The 26,646-nt window shown below is 40.9% G+C and overlaps 1 protein-coding gene across 2 annotated transcripts in view; it reads left to right on the top strand.

Annotated features, from left to right (window-relative positions):
• Positions 1–26,646, top strand: part of RAPGEF5 (Rap guanine nucleotide exchange factor 5) — a 186,805-nt gene that overhangs the window by 123,408 nt on the left and 36,751 nt on the right. For both annotated transcript variants that reach the window (XM_072153836.1, XM_072153837.1), the window contains 2 exons: positions 19,535–19,650; positions 20,014–20,102. In XM_072153836.1, the coding sequence (XP_072009937.1) occupies positions 19,535–19,650; positions 20,014–20,102 (205 nt within the window). The remainder of the gene's footprint in view (positions 1–19,534; positions 19,651–20,013; positions 20,103–26,646) is intronic.

Below are 26,646 nucleotides of genomic sequence, written 5' to 3'. Positions count from 1 at the left end.
CAGATTCATGTGTAGCTGATGTCTGTGTCTCTCACCTGTATATTAGGAGGATGCAGCATGTCAGCAGATGCAGCACACACACTAGCCATGCTTTACTATACATTACACACAGACATGAGCAGGGGGAGGAGAGGGGAGGGGGGACAGGGGTGACATCACTGCCTCTGACCATGTGACCCGCCTCATTTACATGATAAAGAATAGATGATTTTACAATGAATAATGTATGAAATGACTAGATAAAGGCTGGGATTTGATCCTTGTGAGCTGCTCTAACAGGTAGTAGTGACAGGACAAGTGACACAGACCTGATGACAGGTGTCCTTTAAGATTATCGGAAATGCCCAATAGACCCTTAGGTACTTATTTGCATGGAGCATTAAATAGAATTATCAATTTTTTCTTGGAACATGACTTTGCCTAAAGTTGTGTCTGAAACCTATAAGCTTTGTTGTGTTTTATAGCCTGGTTACATTTGATGTGTTTGGTATTCTCTGACACTGGACAAAGATAACCTGCATAGAGTCATCTTATTAGTTTTTGATGAAGCCGATCTGTAATAAGCAGCACATCCAGCTGAAGCTCGGTATTATAGCATTTTATGTTTACACAATTGCAGAATACAAGTCACAGTATGTGTCCAATCAATTATTCATATAGTAAAACTTGCTGATGCACGGATGTGTGTAACATATCATAAAATCTTATGATTAAATGATATTGAACTTCAGGTTCCCTCCGGCATTTTCATCAGTTAATTGGGTAAATAAGGAATTCTGAATAATAAGCAACATTCCAGACAAGACTGTGCACACACTTACCTACATATGGAAATCAGATCAGCTCGGGCTTTACCAGCAATAGGCTTGGAATACCTCTCTATCAAAAGAAATCAGTCTCTAATAACAGAGATTCAATAAAGCCAGTGAGGTGCTATAACTCCCAGTAAGTTTTTGTCCTGCAGGTTATTTTCTCCTTGTGATAAAAAAAATCATACATTAAAGGGAACCCGTCACCACTATTTTCACAAATACAGGTAGTAACAGGTTCCTATAGATCTCTAATAACTATTTGACACCCTGCTTGTAGCTAAAAAATATTCCCCTGAGATTCCCATATATTCAACTTTATAGTTTTATCTGGTAACTATGCATGGCTACAGTGAGTCCAGGTGGGTGTGGCCTCCTTAGGCTGAATCCAGCAGCTTCTCCCCACCCTATCTCTGTATGCTGCTATAATGTCATGTGACCAGGGTGACATCATCACAGGTCCTATAGCTTTTGTTGCATTAGGAACTATACACTCGCTCCAAAGCTGCATAGATACCAGGCAAGATTATAACTCTGATTTTATGGGGATCTGAGGGGAACTACTTTTAGCTACAAGCAGGGTGTCAGATAGTTACTAGAGCTCTATAGGAACCTGCCACTACCTGGATTTGTGAAAATAGTGGTGACGGGTTCCCTTTAACCATTACATACTGAAGATCTGGTACAGGCAGTCCCCGGGTTACGTACAAGATAGGTTCCATAGGTTTGTTCTTAAGTTTAATTTGTATGTAAGTCGAAACTGTATATTTTATAATTGTATACATCCAGACAAATTTTTTTTTGCCCCAATGACAATTGGAGTTTCAACATTTTTTGGTGTAATTGGACCAATTATTATCAATAAAGCTTCATTACAGACACCTCACAGCTGATCTTTGCAGTCTGGGACTATAGTAAAGCACCCAGAGAGCTTCACCAGGGGTCACAGTGGGAAGAGGGGTCCGTCTTTAACTAGAGGTCATCTGTAGTAGGGGACCACCTGTATATATATCCTATACTACAACTCTGAATCATTCTTCATAGCATTATGGTAACCTCCTAGAAATGTAATAACCTGACAACTAGGTAAACTTGCTTTGTGAAACAGCAATTATTTAGAGAGTGAGTAGGACCACCAACTGGTTACATCAAATTATGAATTAGAGGACTAAAAGATTCTACTATAGAATTTTAAAGAAAAAATGGCAGGGGTGTGTGTTTTTTTTTCCATAGGAAGTATTTGCTAGACCAAACTGTTCCTCTATAAGCAAGTATTACATGGATTTGCTTAGGGCTTATCCCTCATGGACCATGCAGAGAATGGGATCAAGATTACGGTTTTGCTGGGAAGGAGGGACTCTGTGTATCAAATATCACTATGATTCATGGAGTCCGCTCCTCCTGCATTGTTGTTTGTATAACTGTCCTTAGGCCCCTTCAACACTGGCGAGTGTGATGCGATGAACTCACATCACACTCGCAACGCATGCTGCCCGGATATCCCAACCTGAATGGTGCAAACCGGAACTGAACTGACATGCTGAGTTCAGTTCCGGTTTTCAGCGTTCGGGACGGTAGATATGTGCAGCACGCGTTGCGAGTGTGATGCCAGTTTATCGCATCACACTCGCCAGTGTAGAAGGGACCTTAGATTTCAAATTTCTGCTGTGACTTATTCATCATTAAGGACCAAATTTTCTACTGCTGAGTTTTTACGGCCAATATTCCAAAGTGGACAATTGCCTGACTTTCAACCTTGGCATTGGAAATAATAGACATCATTTAAGCCTTATGTACTGCACTGGTACTGTTCATTGGAGCAGGTTATCTGCCATCAGTGATTTCGGTTATAGCAAACCTATTAAGATACTAACCTAAGTGTCCCCGACCTTAATGGTAGAATTTGATGCTTGACATAAATGACAACTATATGTTGTCTCTCACTTAATTACACCTGAGTCGCTTACACTAAGATCTGTACTTGGATTCTGCATCATGAGGCATGCAATGTTTTTGAACATTTGGTGTTCCACACCAACGCTAAAATGTGTCACATGTGAAAAAAATTGCAATTGAATGTTCTTTACAAGGACCACTACATACTAACCTTCTTTTGTCCATTGTTTCAACAATAACACATGGTCCTATGTATCTCAATGTGCTCATACAGATGGCTGTGGTTATACCGAGTGCTGGTGCCACAAAACTCCAAGTAGGCCCTGTTCCTGCCCATGTTTGCGGTTTGGTCAGTCTTTTCTACTGCCGTGAGGGCATGAGTGGACCTCACACGCCATTGACTTATGGGCCTAAAACAAGGGGCCACAGGTCTATTGTTTGCAGCCCAAGAATCCATACGTTTGTATGTAGGTATGCTTAGACGGACATGGACAGCATCATCTCTTCTACTGAAAACTGCTATCGTATCATGAGACCCTGATTGTATATGGCACCCTGGCATCTGTGGGCATGTCTTGGTGCTGTGCAGGGTGACTTTTATTTAAAATATTTTGGTGGGTACATATAAGTACACTTCTAATGACATAGATGTAGCTAGAACATGGAAACACTGGCAAATGAACATATCCTTTGTGTACGGAGAATATCCTCCAGGCAAGCATGCAATAGATAATGAAGCCCATAAATTTGTCATGGCTTCCTATGGAGAGTTGCTATGATACGTAAACAGATATACTATATTGCCAATGAAAGCCACACGGTGGCTTTATGTGTATAATACAGGAGCACAATGTGGTAAAAAGATATAATACTAGTACTATAGTAATGTGTGTAGAGTTGTCATGTGAGGGACACATTGCTGAGGTAAGATGGCGTCTCACCGGAGCTCTACTGTGTGGAGAACTCTTACAGGACTATCAAAATATTAATGTGAATATCGTATAACATGTAGACATTAAAGAAAGGTAAAATGAACAGAAGTTGGTTGGAAATCTCTGTTACTTTGGTTTGTATGTATACACAGTGGCTATTGAAGCTCAGTGTGAAAAGCAAAATTATGCTATTTTTCCAGAGATTGGAATCCGAAAATATTTAGTCACAAGCTTTGTTGCAGTGTGGTGTGTGGAGTTTTGCTCCGGTACCAGCTGTGTTTAGATTGTGAGAGCTATCGAGAGTGCAGTAAGGTCCCGCTGTGCCACCTTACAATACAACACGGCTATAGAAAATCGGAGAAATAATAATAAAAATACAATCCCCGAGGAGTCTAGGAACTGTATTACATTTGATTTGATGGGGAATATAACATGTTTATGAACTCATTTGGTCCATTACAGAGAGGAATGTTGGTAAATGATGCCCTGAAGGTAATTCAGTGATAGCCATGACACAGAACAGGAGCGTCACATGGGGCTTCTAATCCCCTCACGTTACAAATGACAAAGCCACAGCACGTGCTATTGAAACGGGCTGATGGCACCCCTGCAGTCTACATAAATATACCTATTGATGCCATAGGTCAGGCAAGTACTCCCAATTACATGCTGCAGCCATCCTCATGCTGATCCCCTTCTCTTTGATTTTTCACATTCTCTATCCCCCAAAGACTTTTCTTTTCCTCTGTTAAAAGGGATTGCTTGAAAATAATGTGTGTGAATGACAAATGGGAGGCGGAGGTGATAGCATTGTCACAAGTAACACATGAAAGGCGCCCCAGTGTGTATGAGCAGCACTCCTAGGGGAATCCCAGCCAGATGCCAATTTTGGTAGAAGCCTGTAGATTACCGCGTGGCCACTTTTGTCTGGCACATGTGTTCTTTATTCCCTTACTGAAACACAACTTCAGGATTTGCTTAGAAAATTGTGTAATAGGATTTTATTTCAGAAAGGTTACAGCCTTAATTCTGTACCTTCTACTATTCTATGTTTAAAATCAGTGCATGTTTTACTATGATGTAACCATGTCATGCTTTAGTTTATCATGAAAGGGGTGTTCCAATTTCGGAAAATTAAATTTAATGATAAATTATACAATTTTCCAATATACTTTGTTTTGCTTACTCACTGTTTCCTAGATCTCTGCTTGCTGTCATTCCATAGGAAGCTCCTGTGTTTACAGAAATCTGACCATGGTCACACAGGTTGGCGGCTCGTTATATCACAGAGGGTAATCAGAGCTGTGTGATGTAACGAACCGTGCACCTGGTCCATGGTGCACTGTGACCATGGTCAGATTTCTGTCCACAAGTGGTAAACACAGTAGCTTCCTATAAAATGACAGCAAGCAGAGATCTAGAAAACAGTGAGGAATTGAAACAGAGCGTATAGTGGAAAATTGTACAGTTTTTCGTCATACAAACAATAGCATGCTGTTCTTGGGTGACAAACAATGGACCCGTGGTCCCGTGGACTGTGTCATCAGTGTGTTATCCCTAACAAAGCTGTATGCTGGCAAAAACAGTCATCTAATGTTTTTGTGGATCTGCAATAAAACAGAAGGCTGGCAAATTATGTCACCAGCTTGTCTGAAACTTTTGAAGATTCACATGATTCTGTTACCTATAAACTGATCTGAAAATATGGAAGGTACATGAATGACACATATACGCCATCCGTGTGCCATCCATTGTTTTAGCATTCTCTTAGACTTCTATGGAAGGCTTGAACCACAATCCACAAACATGGACAGTAAATAGTTTTCTACAGCCTCATGTGCATGAGTCCATTGAATATGAATGTGTCAGTGTCCCATTGGTTAATAAAGTGAATAGCACATGGATGAAAACAACATTGGTGTGCATATAGGGTAAGTGTAAGGCTTCTGGGGTAGTGAACCCCCTGGATCACCGTGGACGAGGGCACAAGCCGACACCTGGGACCGGAATCTAAGTGGCACCCAGTCTTCACCAGAGCCCGCCGCAAAGCAGGTTGGTCTTGCTGCGGCATGGTACCACCTGGTCATTCTACGATGCGTCCACAGTGGCAGCCAAAGTCGAGGTACAAAGTCAGCAGGCAATTTTGGTGTTGGGGATAGGCAGTAGGTCAAATAGCTTTATCTGAGGCATTGAGCGCAAAGATCTGGCGGGGGATGCTGGGAGAAGCTGGCTTTTAAACAATCCTGGGAAGTGGCCAGCGGCAATCAGTGGTGCGATGGCCCCTTAAATTTGCAAGCGCCGGTGCGCATGCTGGGAAGCTGGGATGGGAGCAGGAGCATGGAGAGATAAGCGAGGCCAGTGAGGGACGCCGCCACAAAGAGGGGCATGGGTGCGCCTGCGACCAGAGATGTGGGTTGCAGGAGCACCCGTGACAGTAAGTATGTTATCACAGACCACATGATAGCCACATTTCAGGAACCAAACATAGACAGCTTTCCCCTTGGACAACTGCGCTGTACTGAAAACATAATGGTAAGATGTAATTGTGCTTGTATAATATATAAATATGATCTTTAAGTGCCCTCCTTGTGCCAAAATCCACTTAACATTGATTTCAACGGGCCTCCAATTTATTCTGTGCAATTTATTCCGTCTGACCGGAGCTCACAATTAATCTCTCAATCTTCTGTTTCGATATCCAAGACTTCTTTTGGCTAATAAAGCAAATACATTTTCCATTTTACACCTTGGAAAATGTATTTGCATTATTCCCAGAATTCCCTAGTGGGGCATCTATGGCTTTAAGTCTCCACATGCCTTTAAGGTGGCCTTAATTGGCATTGTCTCCTTAAGGAGAACACCTACTGTCTGATCCTTTGGCTAATAAAGATATTCCAACCAAAGACCTCAGTGGGAATAAGACACCATTCAGACATGAAACCACTGCATTTTCTTTCTCCTCAAATCTCCTCCGTAGCTCAGCTTGCTATACAGAAAATATATATGCGGACATAGCGTAGGCGGGTTCAACTATTTTATTTCCGGTTCTACTCACATAAAATGAAGTAAGAATGCGCATATAATAAATCAATCTACAAGGACGCCAGTAATTGCCTATTATAGGTTTTAATGTTTTGGTTGATCCTTGTATATTTTACTTGACCTAAGCCTCTTAACTGTTCTATATCTTACTCTCCATAACCTAATATATATGAGCTGACAAAAGTTATCAAAACTTGTGGTGGATATACTGACCTAGACAAACCCTGCTCCATATATTATATTGAATTTTTATTTTTTTAGTAGAAATAAACAAGTCACATTCAATATGCATAGTTTGAAGCATATACTGAAAAACACACATGGCTCTGTCTCATCCGCTTTGCTGATTCTCCTCGTGACCCTGATTCTGCCAGTTTATCTCGCTATGCCTCAGGCGAAAGCAGTTGCATTGCAAAATTTTTCGGGAACGGACTCATTGTACTGTTTAAAATCCTCTCATCTGTTCTGTGAATATTTGTCTGTGTGGAGAATGTATGGACAGAATGTGATGGTTTTTATGAGTTTGATGATCACAATGTGATCTGGGCCATTTTACATAACATTTTAGAGTCTGGTTAAAAAATAAACAAATCCTACATAATCCTAACATTCATGTAAAAAATACATTAAGTTTTATTAATTGACATATATATTTAAATATTTATAAAACGGTAGATACATGAAAAAGGGGCCAAGTACCCACATTCTCATAGTGATACAATATAATGGAGGGTGCTGCCAGTCTTGCCCCATGTCGTTTGAGGCCACTGAATTGCTGTGCCAGGAAGTGTCTATTTTGTAGTCGATAAAGAGAAAAATAATTCTCTCTGTCTCTTGCGGTCTTGCTGGTGCCCTATTAATGCCGCCTGTCACAGTCAATGCAGTAACAAGGGTGACAGAAGTGGCAAGGAGATGGAAGGAGCAGCCCGGGGTCAGATTCTCGTCTCCCACTGTGGTGTAGGTGACTTCTCACTGCTAATAACATGCTGGATTATTGTGCACATTTAGAAATTTACATACCAATTCTATACATTTTTGGATTAAAATTTGGGACATTCGTAAAAAATTACAAAACTGAGCTTTTTATGAAAAAATCTATAATTTGTAGAACTAGTGTGTGTGTGGGGGGGGGGGGGGCAATATAACAATTTCCAATAATAATAATTCTTTATTTATATAGCGCACATAGATTACGCAGCGCTGCACAGAACTTGCCAAATCGGTTCCTGTCCCCAATGGGGCTCACAATCTAATCAGCCTACCAGTATGTTTCAGAGTGTCTGAGGAAACCAGAGCACCCGGTGGAAACCCACGCAAACACGGAGAGAACATACAAACTCTTTGCAGGTGTTGACCCTGGGACTTGAACCATGGACCCCAGCGCTGTAAGACAATTGTAGCAACAATTTGGATTGATTAAATTTGAACTTAAACAAAAATCAGCTCTGCTAAAGAGAAGCGAATCTTGGATGATTCACTCATCTCTAACCACCATGTAGATTTTTTGTCATACAGTATATGTCACCACGCACCAGAAGAGAGTATAACTGCACTGTTGACAATGGCTGGGCGAGGCTCATAGACACTGGTTTGTTGTTCAAGACGAGATCTAATAGTTGATGTTACAACACAACTGGATAACAGGAAGGGAGGAAGCCTAACGACACCTTTTTACAAGTTAGCAGAATGTCCTGGCTGAAATGATATTAATAGAATTACCATACTTAAAAATATATAGGGTTGTGGTACTCAAGACAGCAATTTCATGGGTTGAGGTAGTGCGGCATGATAGACTAGCTGGTGCCAAGATGTGGGTAATGTTACCATGCATCATAAGGCACAAATAAGAGAATGAAAAGTATCAAAAGGAGGTACAACATACATGTGCATGATCGGAGCGTTACCTCTGGATCAATGGCTTGTTAGACCAGACATGGATCCGCAGATTCGGGCACTGGTTTATAAGAGACTGCAGAGCTAAAGATGTTGGAGGGGTAGGAAACCAATGTGATAAATTGAATAAGTGATGATCAGAATTGCAAATTCATTTCTATAGTCTCACACATGGTCCTATTCCTGCCCAAATGTCCAGCTTGGAGTGTCTTTATTGCAGTCACTGGCATGTGAGCGGACTTCACACGACGATGACAGGCAAAAAAAACAAGGGCCATGGATCTGTTGTTTGCCTCCTGAGAAATGTACAGGGAGTGTACACTCTGCATTGCCACTGATTACTCAATGGAGATGGACCTTTGTAAACAATGACAAGGTTTCTGAGCTTGCTGAGAGTGGCAACTCCTTCAAGCAGTTTTGGAGGATGCCAAACGAAATTTTATTAAAGGGTTTTCTACCTGACTTTTCACTAGAAGTAACGTACAAACTGCTGGCACATGTATTTATAAAGTGTCTGCATCAGTTTTGTGTCGTGGCTGCACCGTGTCCAACAAGACAGAATAATGTGCTGTTGGTGCTGTCGGAATTTGCGCCAGATTTAGTACTGACGTGTGCCACAATTATTACTGACGTGCGCCACAATTATTATTGACGTGCGCTACAATTCTGCAGAATGAACAAAGTACACCCAAAAACCTCCGGAGCAGCGCAGGGGGCGCCAGATTAATAAAGACCGTGTGCCAATTTTGATGACTCTGGCGCCCCCTGCACACTCCACAGGCAAACTGCAGACGGCACTAGTTTTGATAAATTTGGGCCATTGTATTTCTCTTTTTCTTATATCATTACTGATATTTTTATGTGTATTTTTGACAAAAAAAAATGGATGCCCAGATATTAGCTGTAGGGATTTTTAAAATTGTATAAGACTTTGTTACCGGGGTTGCTACTTTAAAACGCCTTAGTGAAGTAGCATCTTTTTATAGCCTTTGTCATTGTCCTTGTGATGCTGCCTGTTAATCCCGGCTGATTCACAGTCATGTCATATATGTGGACGAGGACATCCCTTATAGGTGTGGTGTACATAACACATGAAGGTGGTTCTGGTAGGTGGAGATGCTGTCACTCCTTGTTTTGTCATTTGCTCGGCTCATCATCTTCTTGTTTAATTACTTACGGAAATGATTCTGATTAATAGTTTTAGCAAATGGAGCAAGATTAATATTAATAGAGAAGTGTTCTGCTGGCTGCAGTTTTCTAGGAAGGCGGCATCTATTACGTCGGTTATGAGCCAGATTTGTTTGTTCATTTCTTGGCATAACGTATGGCACGTTTTGTGTCTAGGCTGTATTGCATATGTATTGTGCATAAACCCATGTGCATGGAGCCAGTACAGCAGCACACGGTGTCCTATTGTACATGCACCTGGGTGTAGCTCCACACACTGCTCCAAGGTAGGAATACTGACATCAATGTTATTATTACACATATTAGCTATTTATACACAAGATTCACCTACCTATAAGTGGCCATGTTTCAGAAGACCCACTGCTGTATATAATAATATATATAGTGCCTAAAATAAGCTGTGTAGTGTTGTATGTTAACCCCTTGCCGTCAATGGCCTTTTTCCATTTAACATTTCTGTTTTTCTAACCCCACCATCAGAAATCCATAACTTTTTTTATTTTTACGGAGCTGTATGAAGGCTTATTTTCTGAATTGTATTTCTTAGTATTTGCGGTTTTTTTATTCCATCCCCTGCACTGGGAAACTGGAAAAAATTCCAAAAGCGGTGAAATCGACAAAAAAAAAAATCATGAGCTGCATTTTTTTGTTTTTTACAGCTGTCACTGACTGTGAACTTTAGAAGACTCCTCTGCTTTAATCTTTGGGTCGGTAGGATCATGAGGATACCAAGTTTAGACAGGTTTTACTGTATTTTACTGTATTTTTAAAAAATATAAACCTTTTGTAGAAAAAATAAAGCATTGGTCGAATCCAAAATGTGGTACCCACGCTGTGCATTCATTTCAGTGCTGCATTCATGTTTAATGGCGGTTAACAAAGGGTTAACACCAATCGCAGGTGTCAGCCATGGGTTTTAGCTGCACCATGCAGCTGATACCCGCTGTGAGCCCCCTTCATTCAACCTTAACTGACATTTATTGTACAAACAGGTCACATGTTGTTAAGGTTTTAAAAAGGATTTAAAGCAGGTTTGACCATCCATGTAACCATACCTTTGTGTGTGCTAGTAGCATCAGGACTGTGAATACATTTATATTCCAGTATTACAGCTGGACTTGGAGCGCTTTGGTACACTTCTGGTACACAGCACAGCCCCTCCCCTGCTATGAGTCACTGCTGTAGCAGGCTTTGTTTGAATACTACAACAGTTACTCAGAGGGTAGGGATTGTGCTGTGTTCAGTGAAGCAATCTCACACACCACTGCACTGCACAGTGTCAAGCTACAATACTGGAATATCAATGCATTTTTCACAATCCTGCTGCCACTAACTTCACACACAAAGATATGGTTACACAGCTTTTAGGTTTGCTACTATATGCTATCATTAAACCTTTTGACAGATTTAATTATTCCTTTGCCCATATCTGCTTTTTATGCATCATTTTTTCCATGATTTTCTGGCCATCGACATCTTATGGTCTTATTTTGAAATGTACTTATTTGTAGCTTAAAAAAACACAAAAACCATGGTATGTGGGGTTTTTTTTTTTATTAAAGATGTTGCCCCATTTTGTCTTTTAGGGCATGTAATAGCAGGTGTAGAACAGGGGCTGAGCATGCACCTGCCTTTTCATTCATTGCCTTGGGCACCGCTGATAAGTGTTCTCTATCTCTTGCCTGACAAGGTTTATATGGGTTTTCGTGCTGTTTGTTCTTCCTTCCATGGCCTTGATTTATTATGTAAACCATTCTACAGGTGATGCACTTACATATGGAAATTTTTTCCTGTAAGTCCTTTCCATTTTTCCGTTCTTTGATTCCCAGGGGAGGAGAATTACGCGTTTCAGCAGATATTCTGAGCATTTTCAACGTAGACTACAATCTGCTGTGTAAGAAGGCTCCTGGCGACAAGAAATCCTTAGAATAAGAGTTTGTCCCAGGTTATTCTGTACGCAGGCACACATCATGTTTATTTTAGTATCCAGCGACATTACTTGCTCCGTCTAACCTTCTGTTCTTGAAATTTGTAGTATATTACTCAATGTTATATAGAAAACCATTGCTGTGCACATAAATCTTGTTAATGTGGATTGGGTTGTTTGGACCGTTTCCTGGCTAATAAGATATACATTCAGTTTGATCATGTGACTATATTTTGCTACGGTTTGTCCAGATGGTTCGCCTTAACACTCCTCCTAACCTTTATAGAGTCTCCTTCTTCTATGTTCTGTGAATGTTCTCACCTCTGAACCCCTCTTCCCATTTATTTGTTTACGAATTGTGGTCCATCTGGCACCACGTATGTTACTTATGTAGCCTTCTCGTATAGGTCCGGGCAGTTCAGCCATATAGCTGATTAGAAGGCCATGATCTGACCATAAGGCTTTTTAAGCCTGGCATTTTAGATCAATATTGTTGTAACAGAACAGAACTCTATAATATGTGCTGCTGCATGTTTCTCCCTATTTACTGTCTGATATTTCAAAGAAATTTGCCATAGTTTGAGTTCAATACTGTACTAGACCCCTGTATTACCCCCCTCTATTACAGGACCCCAAAGCAAAGCTTGGAATGGGGCTCCAAATATGACACTTTCAGCAGCATGTTTCAAAAAGTTTGGAAAAAGCAAAATGATGTCACAAAATATAGGTAATACAATTATTGATGTCACAGCACAGGGGTAATGCACACATTGATTTCACGGGACAGGTATACACACAGTGATGTCACAGTACCAGTATAATACACACAGTGGTGTCAAGGTACAGGGATAATACACACAGTGATGTCACAGGACAGGTATACACAGAGTGATGTCACAGTACCGGTATAATACATACAGTGATGTCACAGTACAGGGATAATAGACACATTAATGTTACGGTACAGGGATAATGCTCACTGTGATTTAACTTCACTTTGGTAATACACAGAGTGATGTCACAGTACAGGGATAATAGACTTAAGTGATGTCACAATACATTAACACTGTGATATCACAGTACAGTCACACAGTTATTTCACAGTATAGGCATAATACACATAGGGATATATCCATTATATAACATAAGCCCCATAGATTTCTGTATTGGTCATGTTTGCTAGTATTATGAGTCCACATAGACATTCTGTCATGTTCTATGTGGGGTTTTATTTTGAATGTGTAGAATCTTTAGCTTTTTTCAGTTTTTTTTTACTGAACTCCTGTTCATCTCTTTTGTATTATTTTCTAATATTGTTATATAGTGGAATATTTCCTCTTTTTTAGTGTTTTCAGACAGTACATCTCCCATGACGTTGTGGCGATGCTTCCAGATAATAGAACTTGCCCACAACTGCACAGTCTTATTAATTTAACGCGGACGATTTACTGTCATTCATTACGTGTAACTGCTGCTTCCTCAGATTGACCCTAAAAATCTCCTTGTGTTTCTCTCCTGTCACCATTTCCATTTATGAGCTTAAGTTAAAGATTTAATAAGAAGTCAATATGTGTTTTCTGAGTCCTTTTCAGTGTCTCATTGCCCAGGATGCCCTGCTGAGCGTTCCCCATTTAAATAATTATAATCCTGGCTCTGCATATGAGATACATAGTATAAATGGATCCTCCCCAGAGATCGCTGCCTCCATGATAAAAAACATTAATTGGCTGCATGAATGTTAGCGCCATGACCTTGCCGGAAAATTATGAATCTGCTCCAGCACCAAAGCATTTTTGTTTAGTGCTTCTATAAATGACTATTGTTTAGTCTAATTATATTTTGGGGGGAATTACAATATATAGAAATAATCCAGCTTCTCTTATTGTTAGCAGGGTAATTCATATTGCGCTATAGCGAGCTGCTTGTTCACAAGAATTTAGCCTTTATAAGGAGAGGTTTTGGAAGTAACCTAAATATTGCAATGAAATGACAGACACTATTTTTTCATGGGAAGTGTGATGTCTCGGCCAAGATCCGCCCGATGTTTTACATTTACTCACATTTGTTAATGGGAATGCTTTTGTTTATGGTAATATATACACAAGAGTGTGAGACAAAACAATGAACCATATGGGAGGCAGCAAGCATTTCACAATGCCAGAAAGCATGGGAACTATTTGTCTGTATTAGCACAGCATAAACAGGGAAAGATTTTAAATAAACCTGGTAAAGGGTCATAAAAATTGCATATTATGTGTCCAGGGTTTTTTGAAATTGTTCAATTTTGCAAATACATGACTAACATCTGGCTGCTGACTCTATATGTAATTGTGGTTGTCACACTGGTCTTATATATGAGGCGGACAATTTCTGTGTTATCTGCTAAAAATATCATCTGTATGGAGACAGTGGGGCATATTTATCAGGACCTCTGCGCACCGCCAGTGGCACAGAGGCCCTGAAATAATCGCAAATGCTAGCTTATTGCTAGCTTTTGCGATTATCTTCCCCAATCCGCCACCTTCACGCCAGTGGGGCGTGAAGGGGGGGCGTGGCTGGCCAAGCGGGGGGCGCAGCCGGACGGGAGTGGGCTGGCGTGGGGCGTTACTGTCCCCGCGCCTGCGCACTCGCTGCTGCCGGCGACTTTGCGCTACTGGCAGCCTGATACATCAAGAGGCAGAAGCCTCCTTATGTATCGTGCTGCGAATTCGCAGCGGCGGGGCGATCATACGCTGGCGCACGAGCGCCAGCGTATGATAAATATCCCCCAGTGTCCTTGATTCTTTAGCAAGGCATATGCATTCAGAAAGTCTCAGCTGACCGATCACTTGATTGATAGCCATTTCTTTGGTGACTTTTATGGCGAGTTCACACGCAGCTTTTGAATTGCGTTTGGAATCACAATTCAAAGACAATGGTGAGGAGCTTCCCCTGATAACCCATTATCGGACCATCCAGCGTTCCCTTTGACACCTTCTATTGTAAAATTAGTGTGAGCCATAGACTCATATGTTACGTGTGTAATGAAAAACCAACCCTTCCGCTACGCCAGATACATCTTGAGGCACCGGCCTCCTGATTTACCAGTCGACGGCTGAGCTGGCATAATAAAATTGTGCTATTACCAGCAACCGTTCAGACTTGAATGATCGCTGCCTATAACAAGTGCGCAGACACAGGGCAAGGAGCAACCTGCTCGACCCACTCCGCCACCAGCCGGGCCCCCCTTCACATCCCTCCATGCCCACTTGGCATTGAGGTGGTGTAAAGAAGAAAAAATCGCATGGTGGTTTGCAAAGAATTGCAATTATTTAAGGGCTTGTTCACCAGACAACTGCCATACAAGTCCTGATAAATCTCCCCCAATGGCTGTTTATTGAAGAACTTCAATAGCTCATTACCATGTACATTGCTCTCTTTATACATTAGGGGAGTTACTATAGTTGTTCACAGATTAAAAGTATTTGTGAATAACCACTTAGATTTTATTATTGTTCATGAGTCTTATGGCATAGTAAACTTAATACAGTCAAATATGTTAAAAATCACATTTACTACCATAAGGTCGATAACATAAAGTGCCATTTGTTGCTGACAGCTCAGATGACAGCAGAGGCAGCAGGTGATCTTGTCACAGAGGTTGGCGACGCCTGCCCCTGCTTCACACTGTTATTTATGTATTGGGCACATGGGTGTCTATTAAAACTATTCATCTGTCTTACCAGTATTTAGCCTTTAGGCCACTGAATCCCGAGCTAATGACGAGGTACAGAACAAAGCTCCTTGAATCTCAGCAATTTATTTTATTCCGGATTGAATTTTTAAGCAGCATTTTGATGTCTCTGATGCCTGCACAGAACCCATGACTATAGCATTACACCAGGTATTGTTTTCCTTGCTACTTTATACCCCATTTACTTTACGAGCAGTGAAGCTTTTGATCTCGAATAATTAAATGGAAAGCCTCTTCACCATTGGTTTTCGCAGCTCTGTACCTTCCCTGAGCACTTACATAAAACGGCTCATAATGATCAGGCTCAAGGATTTCATTGCCTATGGAAACCCACTGGGCTGCGTGTGCAGAAAGCAATGATTATTCAGCTTCTTCTGCTCAAACAGCTGAGATTCAGAGAATGTTGGTGCAGTGACCCATAGAATTTTGCATCCATTCTCATCTCTGCACAAAACCATTGCTACATCCATTAACAATACACAGAGAGCCCTTGGCTTTTTAAAGCTGCATAATTATCTGTTCTTAAAGAGACAGTAATCTTGAAGTGTAGCATGTGTGGACGTCGCTGGGGTTTTATAGGACCTGTCAGGTGAAATCTGCTGCTGAGAACAGAATATGAAAAGGGAGTGAAGCTGAGGTCTCGTCATATTTGAGTAAGATTTTACTAAACCGTAGGCTGAGGTCACATGCACAGGAACATTGTTTTCTTGGGAAAGCCAAATTGATACATTCATTCCAATGTGACCCATGCACATGAATGCATTTTTCGCGGATCCGTGTGGCGACTGCAGAAAAGTGAGAGAAGGATCTATTCCAGCCCATGTTTGTGGCTCAGATCTTCTCCTAGAAGTCGATTGGAAAGTGAAATATGTGGATGCCACATGAGTAAGTGTCTAGGTAACACAGTCATCTGACCTTTCCAGAGGTTAGGACAAGCTAGTCACATCCTTTGCCAGACTTGTTGTTTTACACACGCATACGAAAATGCGTGCATGTTTGCGGCCTCTTTCAGGAATATGGACATCGAGCACCGAGTCCCCCACAGATGTCCGCTCCTTATCAAATGAGTGGCCATTCAGGAATAGGACCTGTTCTATAATTTGCATTGTGGATGGTGCAGTGAGACATGGTGCACCTGCCTCTCCGCACCATGACCTTGCTCATTGGAAGTCTATGGGGGCCATGAGTTGCCCGAAAAAACAGAGACTGACTCATGACCCCATAGAAAATATGGGCAAAAATACAATCATTTCATTGAGGCCTTACACAATGATGAAATACACACTGCAAAAACAAGGACCACAGCATGGTTCAAGAACAGCACACGTTCATGTGCAGGGAGACTAAATTCTGGCAGGACGTCTAGGAGAGACATTGAGAGTTTTGCTTACTACACCCACTGAAGAATATAACAATATGAGTCTGTGGATAGAGAGCTGTCAATCACTGTGTGTGGGCAGGATAATCAGGACTCTCACGGTCTCTCCAAGGAGTCCTCATAGGTTTTCCTCCGAATCTTGTACATTTTTATATCAGAGGACCTACTTATATACTTTTAGCATATGCTATACGATAGAGAAGCAGAAATTGCTTTATATACAAGCTGTTGTGTCACGTAAGAAGCCGATTCCAGATAGTGAGTTCTTATAGGAAAACATTTAAATATTTCAGAAATATGTCTCTGATCCATAATTTGTTATTTCTTAGAATCTGCAGCAGCATAGGGTTTATTATATCTGTAAAGGAGAAAGTGAAAAGGTCTTGTTCGGATGCAAGGTGACTTGAGGCAAATGTCTACATTAAAATAACATTGTTAACATCTCAGACATGAATTAATTGAACATGAGCGCCGGTATCTTTCCATTCACTGGCTGCATACACCCGTCGCTGGAAAATGAATCATGTCATAATAGCTAGTGTGTAAAAATTGTGCAGCGTTGTGTAAGAGCTGCCTACGACTTTGTGTTCTTTATGGACTTTACGTATGGGATTCTGCCCTGTTACATAATGAAAGATAAGTAGACGTTTCAGAAAAGACATGTGCATTTAGAATCATGTACTGACAGATAATGGATTCTCCTTGTTTGTCTGCTAACATTCTTCTGTCCTGTGCCAGAAATATGCATTTTTAAAGGGTTTTTGCAATATAATTCTAGGATATGCTCTATTAATGTTCGAGGTCAGACTTTTGTCTCCCCAACCTGCTTATTCCAAGCGTGACAAGGTGGAGGGACATATGATAAAGGGAATGCAATGGTCTGTCAGTCAACTTTTCCCAGGATGGGTAGGGTCAGATCCCTACTTATTATTAAAGGGAACCTGTCATCAGAACTTGACCTAATGAAGCATTACCAGTAAGGTTGCTTAGCAGCTGAACACATTCCATATCATGTTTCTTTCATACGGTCAGAAAATCAACTTTGAAGTGAGATGTAAATTGGTTGTAGAAAGTCAAGGAGACGGAGATTTTAACACTGAAGTCAAGTTCTCTCTTCCTCAGCCCCCTTCACTGTAATTGATGGTCCTGCATCCAGACACATCACTAAACAGATCTCCTGAAGTCAATGCATGACCTCAGTCACAGAGGAGGAGGGGTCCAGTGTTAAACACTCCGCCTCCTTGACTCTATACAACCAATTTACATCTCCCTTCAGAGTTGATTTTCTGGATAATCACACTGAACCATAAAAGAAACAAAAAATAGAAGGTGTTAGGCCCCTTTCACACTTGCGTTGAAGATCAGGTCAGAGTCTGATCAGGGTGCGATCAGGGTTTGGTCAGTGAAAAACTGACATTTTGCATCAGAGTTCAATCAGTTTTCAGTCAGAGTTTTTTCAGTGTCTCAGTTTTTCACGGACATTTTCAATGCATTTTCACGCGCAGATAATGCGCGTGAAAGGACTCAGGACTGAGCTCTATCTTTTCTATGGCAATTGATGCGTGAAAAACGCATTGCACTTGCATTGTACCTGCAAGTGTCTCAGAGTGCAATGCCTTTTTGATGCATCTCCATAGACTTGTATGGTGCGTTTTTCACGTGCGTGACTTGGCAAAAGTAGAGCATGTCGAGATTTAAACACGCGTTAAAAAAACGTGCGTGTGTGCGTGAAGAAAAAATGCAAGTCTGAAAAGGCCCATTGATTACAATGGGTCAAAGTGCAATGCAAGTTCTGCGCATCAAAAGCACGCGGAGAACACATGCGTGAAAAACGCAAGTGTGGAAGGGGCCTGACACTGTCTGACGATATACTGGTAGTGGTTTATTAGATCAATTGCTGATGACATGTTCCCTTTAAGTGGTATATCACTTCACATATCTTAGCAATATGTCACTGCTTTGTACAATACAAGATGCATACATGACATAGTAGTTTATAAAGAATTTCCAGTCCCTAGTAATTTTTTCTTATTCTATAGAAAATCACACAATATGTATAAAATTGTGTTGCATTAACCAGCACAGATTGGGGTCCGGTGCTGGGGGAATTCCTGTATTTTGGAAAAGAAATACCTACCATATGTTAGGTACCTGCACTCAGACCATGGTCAGATTTTGTAGTGCACTAGGTCCTTGTGTTATCCGTACGTCATCCTTTTGTAGATTCACAAAAAAAAAGAAACCAAGTGCTGGAGAATGATGTCACCAGCTTGTTCCAGTTACTCGAAGGGTCATATGACTGTAAAATGACCTGCACATACGGATGACACGCGTGTGGCGAATTCTTCACGTTTGCATAGATTTCTATGGATGGGAATAGGATGTGCGCAGAGATCTGTGAAAGACACATGCATGTGTATGGGTCAGTTCATCAGTGAGCCATCCACTAAAAAACACATTTCTGGGCATGTAGCCTTAAAGAAAATCAGTCTTCAATTTTCAATAGATCTAAAAGACATTGGACCATGCAGAATAAGAAAAAAATTCAGTGCAGGAGGCTACTGTATGTATACATTGTACAGAAAGTCACGTTACACTATATGATCTAATTCTATAGAAATCATTGGGAGCCCTGTATACAGCTGCATAGAGAATGTGGCTCGCTTTATAATATTCTCCACAGATATTGATTTCTGTTCTTTTATTAATATCGCTCCTATTCTTGCCTCGAACCAGGAGGAAGAAGCAGCTACCGTGCAAGTGAGAGAACAAGACCGAGATGTTCTGGTGCTTAAGAAAGTGTCGTCAGAGAGGCCAGCCTCCACAGCAGGGAGTGGCGAGAGTGATTGGAGGTAAGAGTTTTCCTCTAGGCACACAGATACACACATCCAGACAAGCACAGGCTGACTGCAGAGCTCAGCTGCCAGATGGATTTAGCTAGCAGAGACAGAGCCGGTTTGGGAATATACCGCACATTATAGGGGGGATGCCCTTTGTCAGTCACACGCTACAATGGGAAGTTCCAAGCTGAGAGTGTTTGATGCTCATATGGATGTGAAGCCGGCTGCAGCCTTCACAGTCCGAGAGCTTCCTCTGCCCACATTTGATGTGCCTTATTTTAAATACATCGATGAGGAAGACGAGGAGGATGAATGGAGCAGCCGCTCTCAGTCTTCTACCGAGGATGACTCTGTAGACTCTCTGCTTTCTGATAGGTACATGGTGGTATCTGGGACGCCGGAGAAGATTTTGGAGCACCTCCTGAATGATTTGCACCTGGACGACGTACAAGACAAAGAAACAGGTAAGATAAAGAAAACAGATGCAGGCGCTTTGCTTGTGTACAGATGCCAAGTACCAGAAAGCTTTGTAGGGCACATTGTAGGGATGTAGAATAGAACATTTCCTTATTATTCTTGACAATGGGTCGTGAAGGGTTTCTTTATTTATACAAACCACAGCCAATAAAGAAGAACTTTAGATGCCAACATAACCTTATATTACACTGTAATGAATGGACACACTTAGAGCAGATCACAAGTGTGGGTGGTACAGTTCTGATGTACCACAGAGTCTGCAATTGAGATGCGGTCTGCTGCTTCAGAACATCTTGCCGCAATAGATATAATAATAGATATATAAAAAGTTGTATTATAGGAGGCAATAAATATATATTTGTCCTGTATGTAGAGATGTGACTTTTTATGTGTGCAGACTTGGTCTACAATGTGACAATTAACATTTGCCTTCCTTGACCCCTATGTTCACATATGGTACACATCATGCCGGTGTCTCGCACTTGCTTGTATTTTACAGTTCATTAGCGCGATCAGTAATGCTCAGCAGTTTAATTTTGCCAGGGGGCGATTGAAAAAGTAGAGTCACATCTTTGGTGTCATTTCATTATCTGGTGTAGAACATCTGGATGGACTGGCATCTCTCAGGCTTGAAAATTGAGTTGTTAATATAGCGGTGCTTGTTGTTCCAGCATGGGACTTGAACGTTTTATTAAAAACTGAGATAAGTGTCTTTAAAGTTTTACAAAGTAAGCGGCAAAACTTTCAGCAGTTCCCTAAAAGGAATCCCAATTGTGTATATGTCTCGGCATCCTCTCAACCATACATAAAACACACAAAATTATTCTTTGAATTTTGTATAGTAATTGAGATAGATCCACTATATTTGTTAGTAATCACTTCCATGTATAGTCCTTTGCTATTGTGTGATGATGACAGATGTAGTGTCCAATACCACATCACGGTTACATCCAGGTTTGAAGACACCTTTCATATCGGGGAGTAGAGTTTATTTTGGAAAGCTGTGGTAGGCACTCCATACGATGGCAGGGAACCCCTTGTCTTCTCATTATGTCCATTATCCTTTATGGTCTATTGTTTGACCATCTCTGGAGAAGCTGTCCTCAGATTTGCAGCATCTTGGTCCTTTATTGTTCTTTATTATCAAGAACCAAGCAAACCTGTTATTTCCCTCTAGGAAACAGCAGTATGAAAAAAAAGCCTCACTCATCCCCCAAAAAACTGCAAGGAGATTTTAATTTTCCAGGCCTCATTTGTTACAAGCTCAGTAAACAGACAAGTCTAATCATCTTGCATAATAATGACTATAAATCTCAATAAGTCCTTTTTGGTTTCCAAGAAAACATGAAATCATGCGCCAGCTATTAACTTTCATTTTAATTTTGACTGTTTCTCATTTAGGATGTTAATGACTTCCATGGATGGTATGCTTTCAGCATTGTGGCTATAGAGGACTTGATCCTTGTGTCTGGGTCCAGGATCCTGTGAAGGATTTTATGGGGAAGGTTTAGGATAGAGTTGACCATCTGATGAGATGCAGATGAGATGCACGGACAGCCGGCCCTATGTCCCTGTGGGAAATAAGGGGTCAAGTCACTGCAGAGCACATTCGGCCATCTATCTACATTCCTGATTGAGATTGAGTGGCTGTGAATATTCAAATTGAATTACTCTACTAAATTACCACCTCCAGCCTTCCTGCAAACCCTGAGGATTACTGGTGATCACTCATCCTGCTCTAAGACCTCGCAAAATCTATTAGACTCAAGGCTTGAGAAATAGCATCAGAGAAATCTCCTTTTATATATCTCCTTTTATATAGTACCAATAGATAGTCTCAGGAAGCACTGGGAGTTTTATTCATGTGGACTAGTGGGGAGTGTTATGTATGGGGGACTAGTGGGGAGTGTTATGTATGGGGACTAGTGGGGAGTGTTATGTATGGGGGACCAGTGGGAAGTGTTATGTATTGGGACTAGTGGGGAGTGTTATGTATAGGGGACCAGTGGGGAGTGTTATGTATGGGGGACCAGTGGGAAGTGTTATGTATGTGGACCAGTGGAGAGTTTTGTGGAGTTTACCATTAGGAAGAGTTATGTATGTGAACTAGTGGGGAGTGTTAGTTATGTTAACCAGTATGAAGAATAATATATCTGGACCAGTGGGGGTGTTAAAGATGTGAAATTTTTACCATTGGGGAATGATATGTATGTGGACCGCTAGAGAGTATTATATAGTTGGACCAATGGGGAATGTTATGTATGTAGACCAGTGAAGTGTGTTATTTTTGTTGACAAAGGGAGGATGGTATATATGTGGACTGTTAAGGAGTAATATGTATATGAACCTCCTCTTATGGAGGTGGACTAATGGGGATCGTATGTTATGCTATGTGGACCATTAGGTAGTATTATATATGTGAACTTGTGGCTATGGAAGTGTAGCAATGGGGAATGTTATAAATGTAGACTAGTGAGAGTGGTATTTACATGGATAAGCATGATATTAATGTAAGCATTTACACCCTCAAGGGATGTTACGAGATTTAATGAGGATTTAGCACTGAATACGCATGGAAAGTCTAATCAAATATTAAATGTGTAAAAAAAAAATTACTTGGGTTATAGTGGTCTTTGATTTGGTATTTGGCTTTGCAGTTTTTAGATGCCTGTGTGAACCATATTAAAGACATAAGGAAGCCTTGCACATGTGATTAAATCTGCAGATTTTGGAAGGACTGGTCAGCCATGTCATACAGATGGCCACCTTATGTCCTTAATGAAGTGACTCCATTGGAGTTGTTGAGAAATTAATGGTTGGGCCTGTGGAATTTCAAAACACCTGAAGTGTTGCCTATTCTGCTTTCCCTATCACGAAAATATACACACATTGCTGATTATGCGTGTATATGTTGGGGTCAAAAGAAATAGTTGTTGGCCAAATAAGTATTTGCACAGGCAAAGTTGTAAGTTGCAGAAAACTAAAAGGTGAGAAGTTTCCTATATCATATAACAAAAAGATCTGGCCTCTTAGGATCTGTGGAAAGCAGTGTAATGGCTCAGAGTTGTACACATTGTTACTTTGAAGACTAAGACAAAACTTTCGCAAGTAGAGCTTAAAAATGAAGGGGCTCCTGGAAAAAAAATGACTTAATACCACTGACCAGCAAAACCAGGCCAATGGTTTAGGAAAGTCAGGATGGGGGTCATTTACAAAGGGTCCGAATATTACCGATTTGTGCTGTCTTTCCCTGAATTGCCCCAGGTTTTTGGCGCACACGATCATTGTGGCGCATCGGCGCCGGCATGCACGCAACGGAAATGGGGGGGGGGCGTGGCCGTTGGAAAACCATACAGATTCGGAAAAACTGCCGTATTTTTTTTTTTAAAAAGTGTCGCTTGACACACACTTACCTGCACCCAGGCTAGCTTGGTGAACTCCAGCGGACTTCAGCGCAGCAGCGACACCTAGTGGACATCGGGCGCACTACCTTCGTGAATCCTGGCCGGACCCGAATCAGCGTCGGAGAACCCGCCGCTGGATCGCGATTGGACCGGGTAAGTAAATCTGCCCCGATATCTTTTAATGTCGGAATTGGGTTCCCCATAATAACCAATAACCAATAAGCAAGAGACTCCACATTTTCATGAATACTTCATCTTCTCTGTATTTATTTATGCATATAGCTATAAAATAATAACTTGGATGCATTATATTCCCTACACTCTCATGTTCCATGCTCCAAGTCGCCCACCAATTAATTTCCATTTAACTTTAACTGTATATTTTATAATTGTAGATCCAGACAAAATTTTTCTTTGCCCCAGTGACAATTGTTGTTTCCAAAAATTTTTTTCTGTAAATGGACCAATAAAGCTTCATTACAGACACTTTACAGCTGATTATTGAAGTACTGCACTTTAGATCTTCATTTATGTAACTTTTGAATACCAGATACAAACATATTAAACCCCCGAAAATCTTTTTAGACAATTTTGGATAAATTAACTTTTCCTGGCTATGTAGCTAGAGATATATAGCCCTGAAAGCGATGTTCTTCTCTTTTAGTTAATATTCATGGGTTTTATGTTATAAATGTATGAAGCAGTTTGAAAGGTGTAAGAACTACACAGAGCAGTCACTCTGTCACCAAAGGTCTTGAATTGGAAAAATCTATGCCATTTTATTAAAATACCTTCCCTTTTTCTGAAAGTAGAACAGACAGGGAGATATAGAAAATATAGCTGACATTCATGGTACAATGCATTAGGGCCACCAGTTGGATTTACCTTGTGTTCTGGGTCTTCTCCTTAGAACCTGGCCCTCAAGGGTATTACATTTACCCTTGTAGTCCAGTGAGCCTTATATATGAACCGTACTTACAGACAACAGCTGCCTTGAACTGTGCACAAGTCTGACACCTGTTGGTCATTCATCCTTATAATCAGGTGCGCCTTATACTCCGGTGCGCCTTATATATGAACCTAGACATTTTAGCAGGCATTTATTGATAGTGCGCCTTATACTCCGGTGCGCCTTATAGTCCGAAAAATACTGTAAGTCCTATTTTAACTCTGTTGCTTCTCTAAAATCTTAAAAACTCTTTTGTCCCCTTTTTTTGTATGTATCCTATGTAAAATATATGATCCGCTTTCTATTCTAGTCTTGACAGTGTGAATTACAAGGCGATCTAAAGTTAAAAGTTGACTTTCTATTCATTACACTCTTATATCTCAGTATTTATAATTAAAAGGGTTTGCCCATAAAATAAAGTCCTCAAATCTAAATCGATTAGTGATGCTAACATAAATAAGATAACTTTCAATCCTTTATTTTGCAATGTTACTTCCTTTTTTCTGCTTCCTCCTACCACTGCATTAGCTCTTTAATGTAAAATTCAGCCCTTTGGGCAGGGGAATAGCTGAACAGATACTTCTTGATTCCTGTGTGCTGTGCTCATGCACCAGATGATGTGTGCGGACAATGTGCTTAGATTATCATGGTACAGGGTTAAGCTATACTTTAATTTAGCTTCTGAAGTGTCCACTAATATCTAGCACATAGAAAAAGAGAGATGAGACATGAGATGGATATAAGATCCCTAATAACAAACTTGGCTCTGCTTCCCCACCTTATCCATCACACACACTTGGCACAGCTATGTCTTGGCTGCTGGACCGGAAGTGCCTTTGGCCCTAGTGATCTCTTCTGCCTCCCCTTGCTCCTGCAGTTCACTGTTCATGTGAGAGGAATCTAACCAGGCAGGAAGACTTTCCTGACCATAATCCGGACTGAGATAATGGTTGTATCCCATGCCAACCGAAACACACAATAGCAGAACTGAGACTGGTTAGAATTACACTACTATAAAATGCTGATTTTTTTTTTTTTTTGTTAATAACATTGTGTTAGAGAACATGTTATTTTGCCATCCGGAGTATATTTAAAAAATTTTCCTCGTGGAAATCTAAAGTACCAAACAAAGGAAGTAGTGGGTTGTGCTGTACATAATCACCCCTTTACAAACCTCATCAAGTGTTGAGTTTGGGGCAGCAAACTCTGCCTCTGTCCTGTCCAAATTTAAAGGGAACCTGGCAGCAGAATTTGACCCATTAAAACACTACCTGCATATTGTGAGGAGAATTAACCCCCCACACATATCCTGTTTATGGTGGTCTATCCCAGAAATGAACTTTTAGTTGTATAAATGGTTGTATAAAGTCAAGGACTGAAGTCAAGCTCTCCTGTCTCAGAACGCCCCCTCTTATGTGCTTGGCATCATGGAACAGACTTCGGGAGAGCCGGATACGAATCCTCGAGATTTAGGTCATCAATTACAGGGAAGGGGGCATTCTAAGGTGAGGAGAGCTTGACTTCAGTGCTGAACTCTCTGCATCCCTTTCTTTATACATCCATTTTACATCTCACTTTAAAGTTGATTTTCTGGATGATGCCACTACCCTTGACCTTGAGAGAAACATGATCTGGAGGGTATTAATCTGCTTGATAACATGCTGGTACTAGTTTATTAGGTCTGTTTCTACTGACAGGTTCCCTTTAACATTACCAATCACTCTGACCTTAACTGTATTTAGGCAGATTGATCATGTTCAGGCTGGTAAAATTAGCCTGACACCTAGATCAAGTTTGCTGGTCTGAACTGAACTGGTTCTGTGCAATGCCCTTAGGGGCTTCTCTAGCAAATAATAACAGTTGCTGAAATCGCTAAATGCTAAACAACCTCTACTGCTACATCCACACTTCCTAGGATTAGTCTGCAGGTACCAAATTCGAATGGATTAAATATTAAGGTTCTTAAACAACAAAAGTGCTCTTCCCTGGACAAGCTGTTGTTAGATCGGTTAAGAACATGCTGTTCATAAGAAATAGGGCCAAATTAGCCTGCAGCACCTCCGCAGGGGAAATGAAGCATTACACTTCTGTTAAAAATGTATTGTGCTCCATATTAAACTTATTGGATATTTAACATTGATTCCTAGTTCTTGTAGAATAAGACCATACCAGCGCTTA

Source organism: Engystomops pustulosus, chromosome 5, assembly GCF_040894005.1.
Source record: "Engystomops pustulosus chromosome 5, aEngPut4.maternal, whole genome shotgun sequence".
Classification (NCBI taxonomy): Eukaryota; Metazoa; Chordata; class Amphibia; order Anura; family Leptodactylidae; genus Engystomops; species Engystomops pustulosus.
Note: the sequence above shows the minus strand (reverse complement) of the source record. Positions and strands in the feature narration are given on the sequence as shown.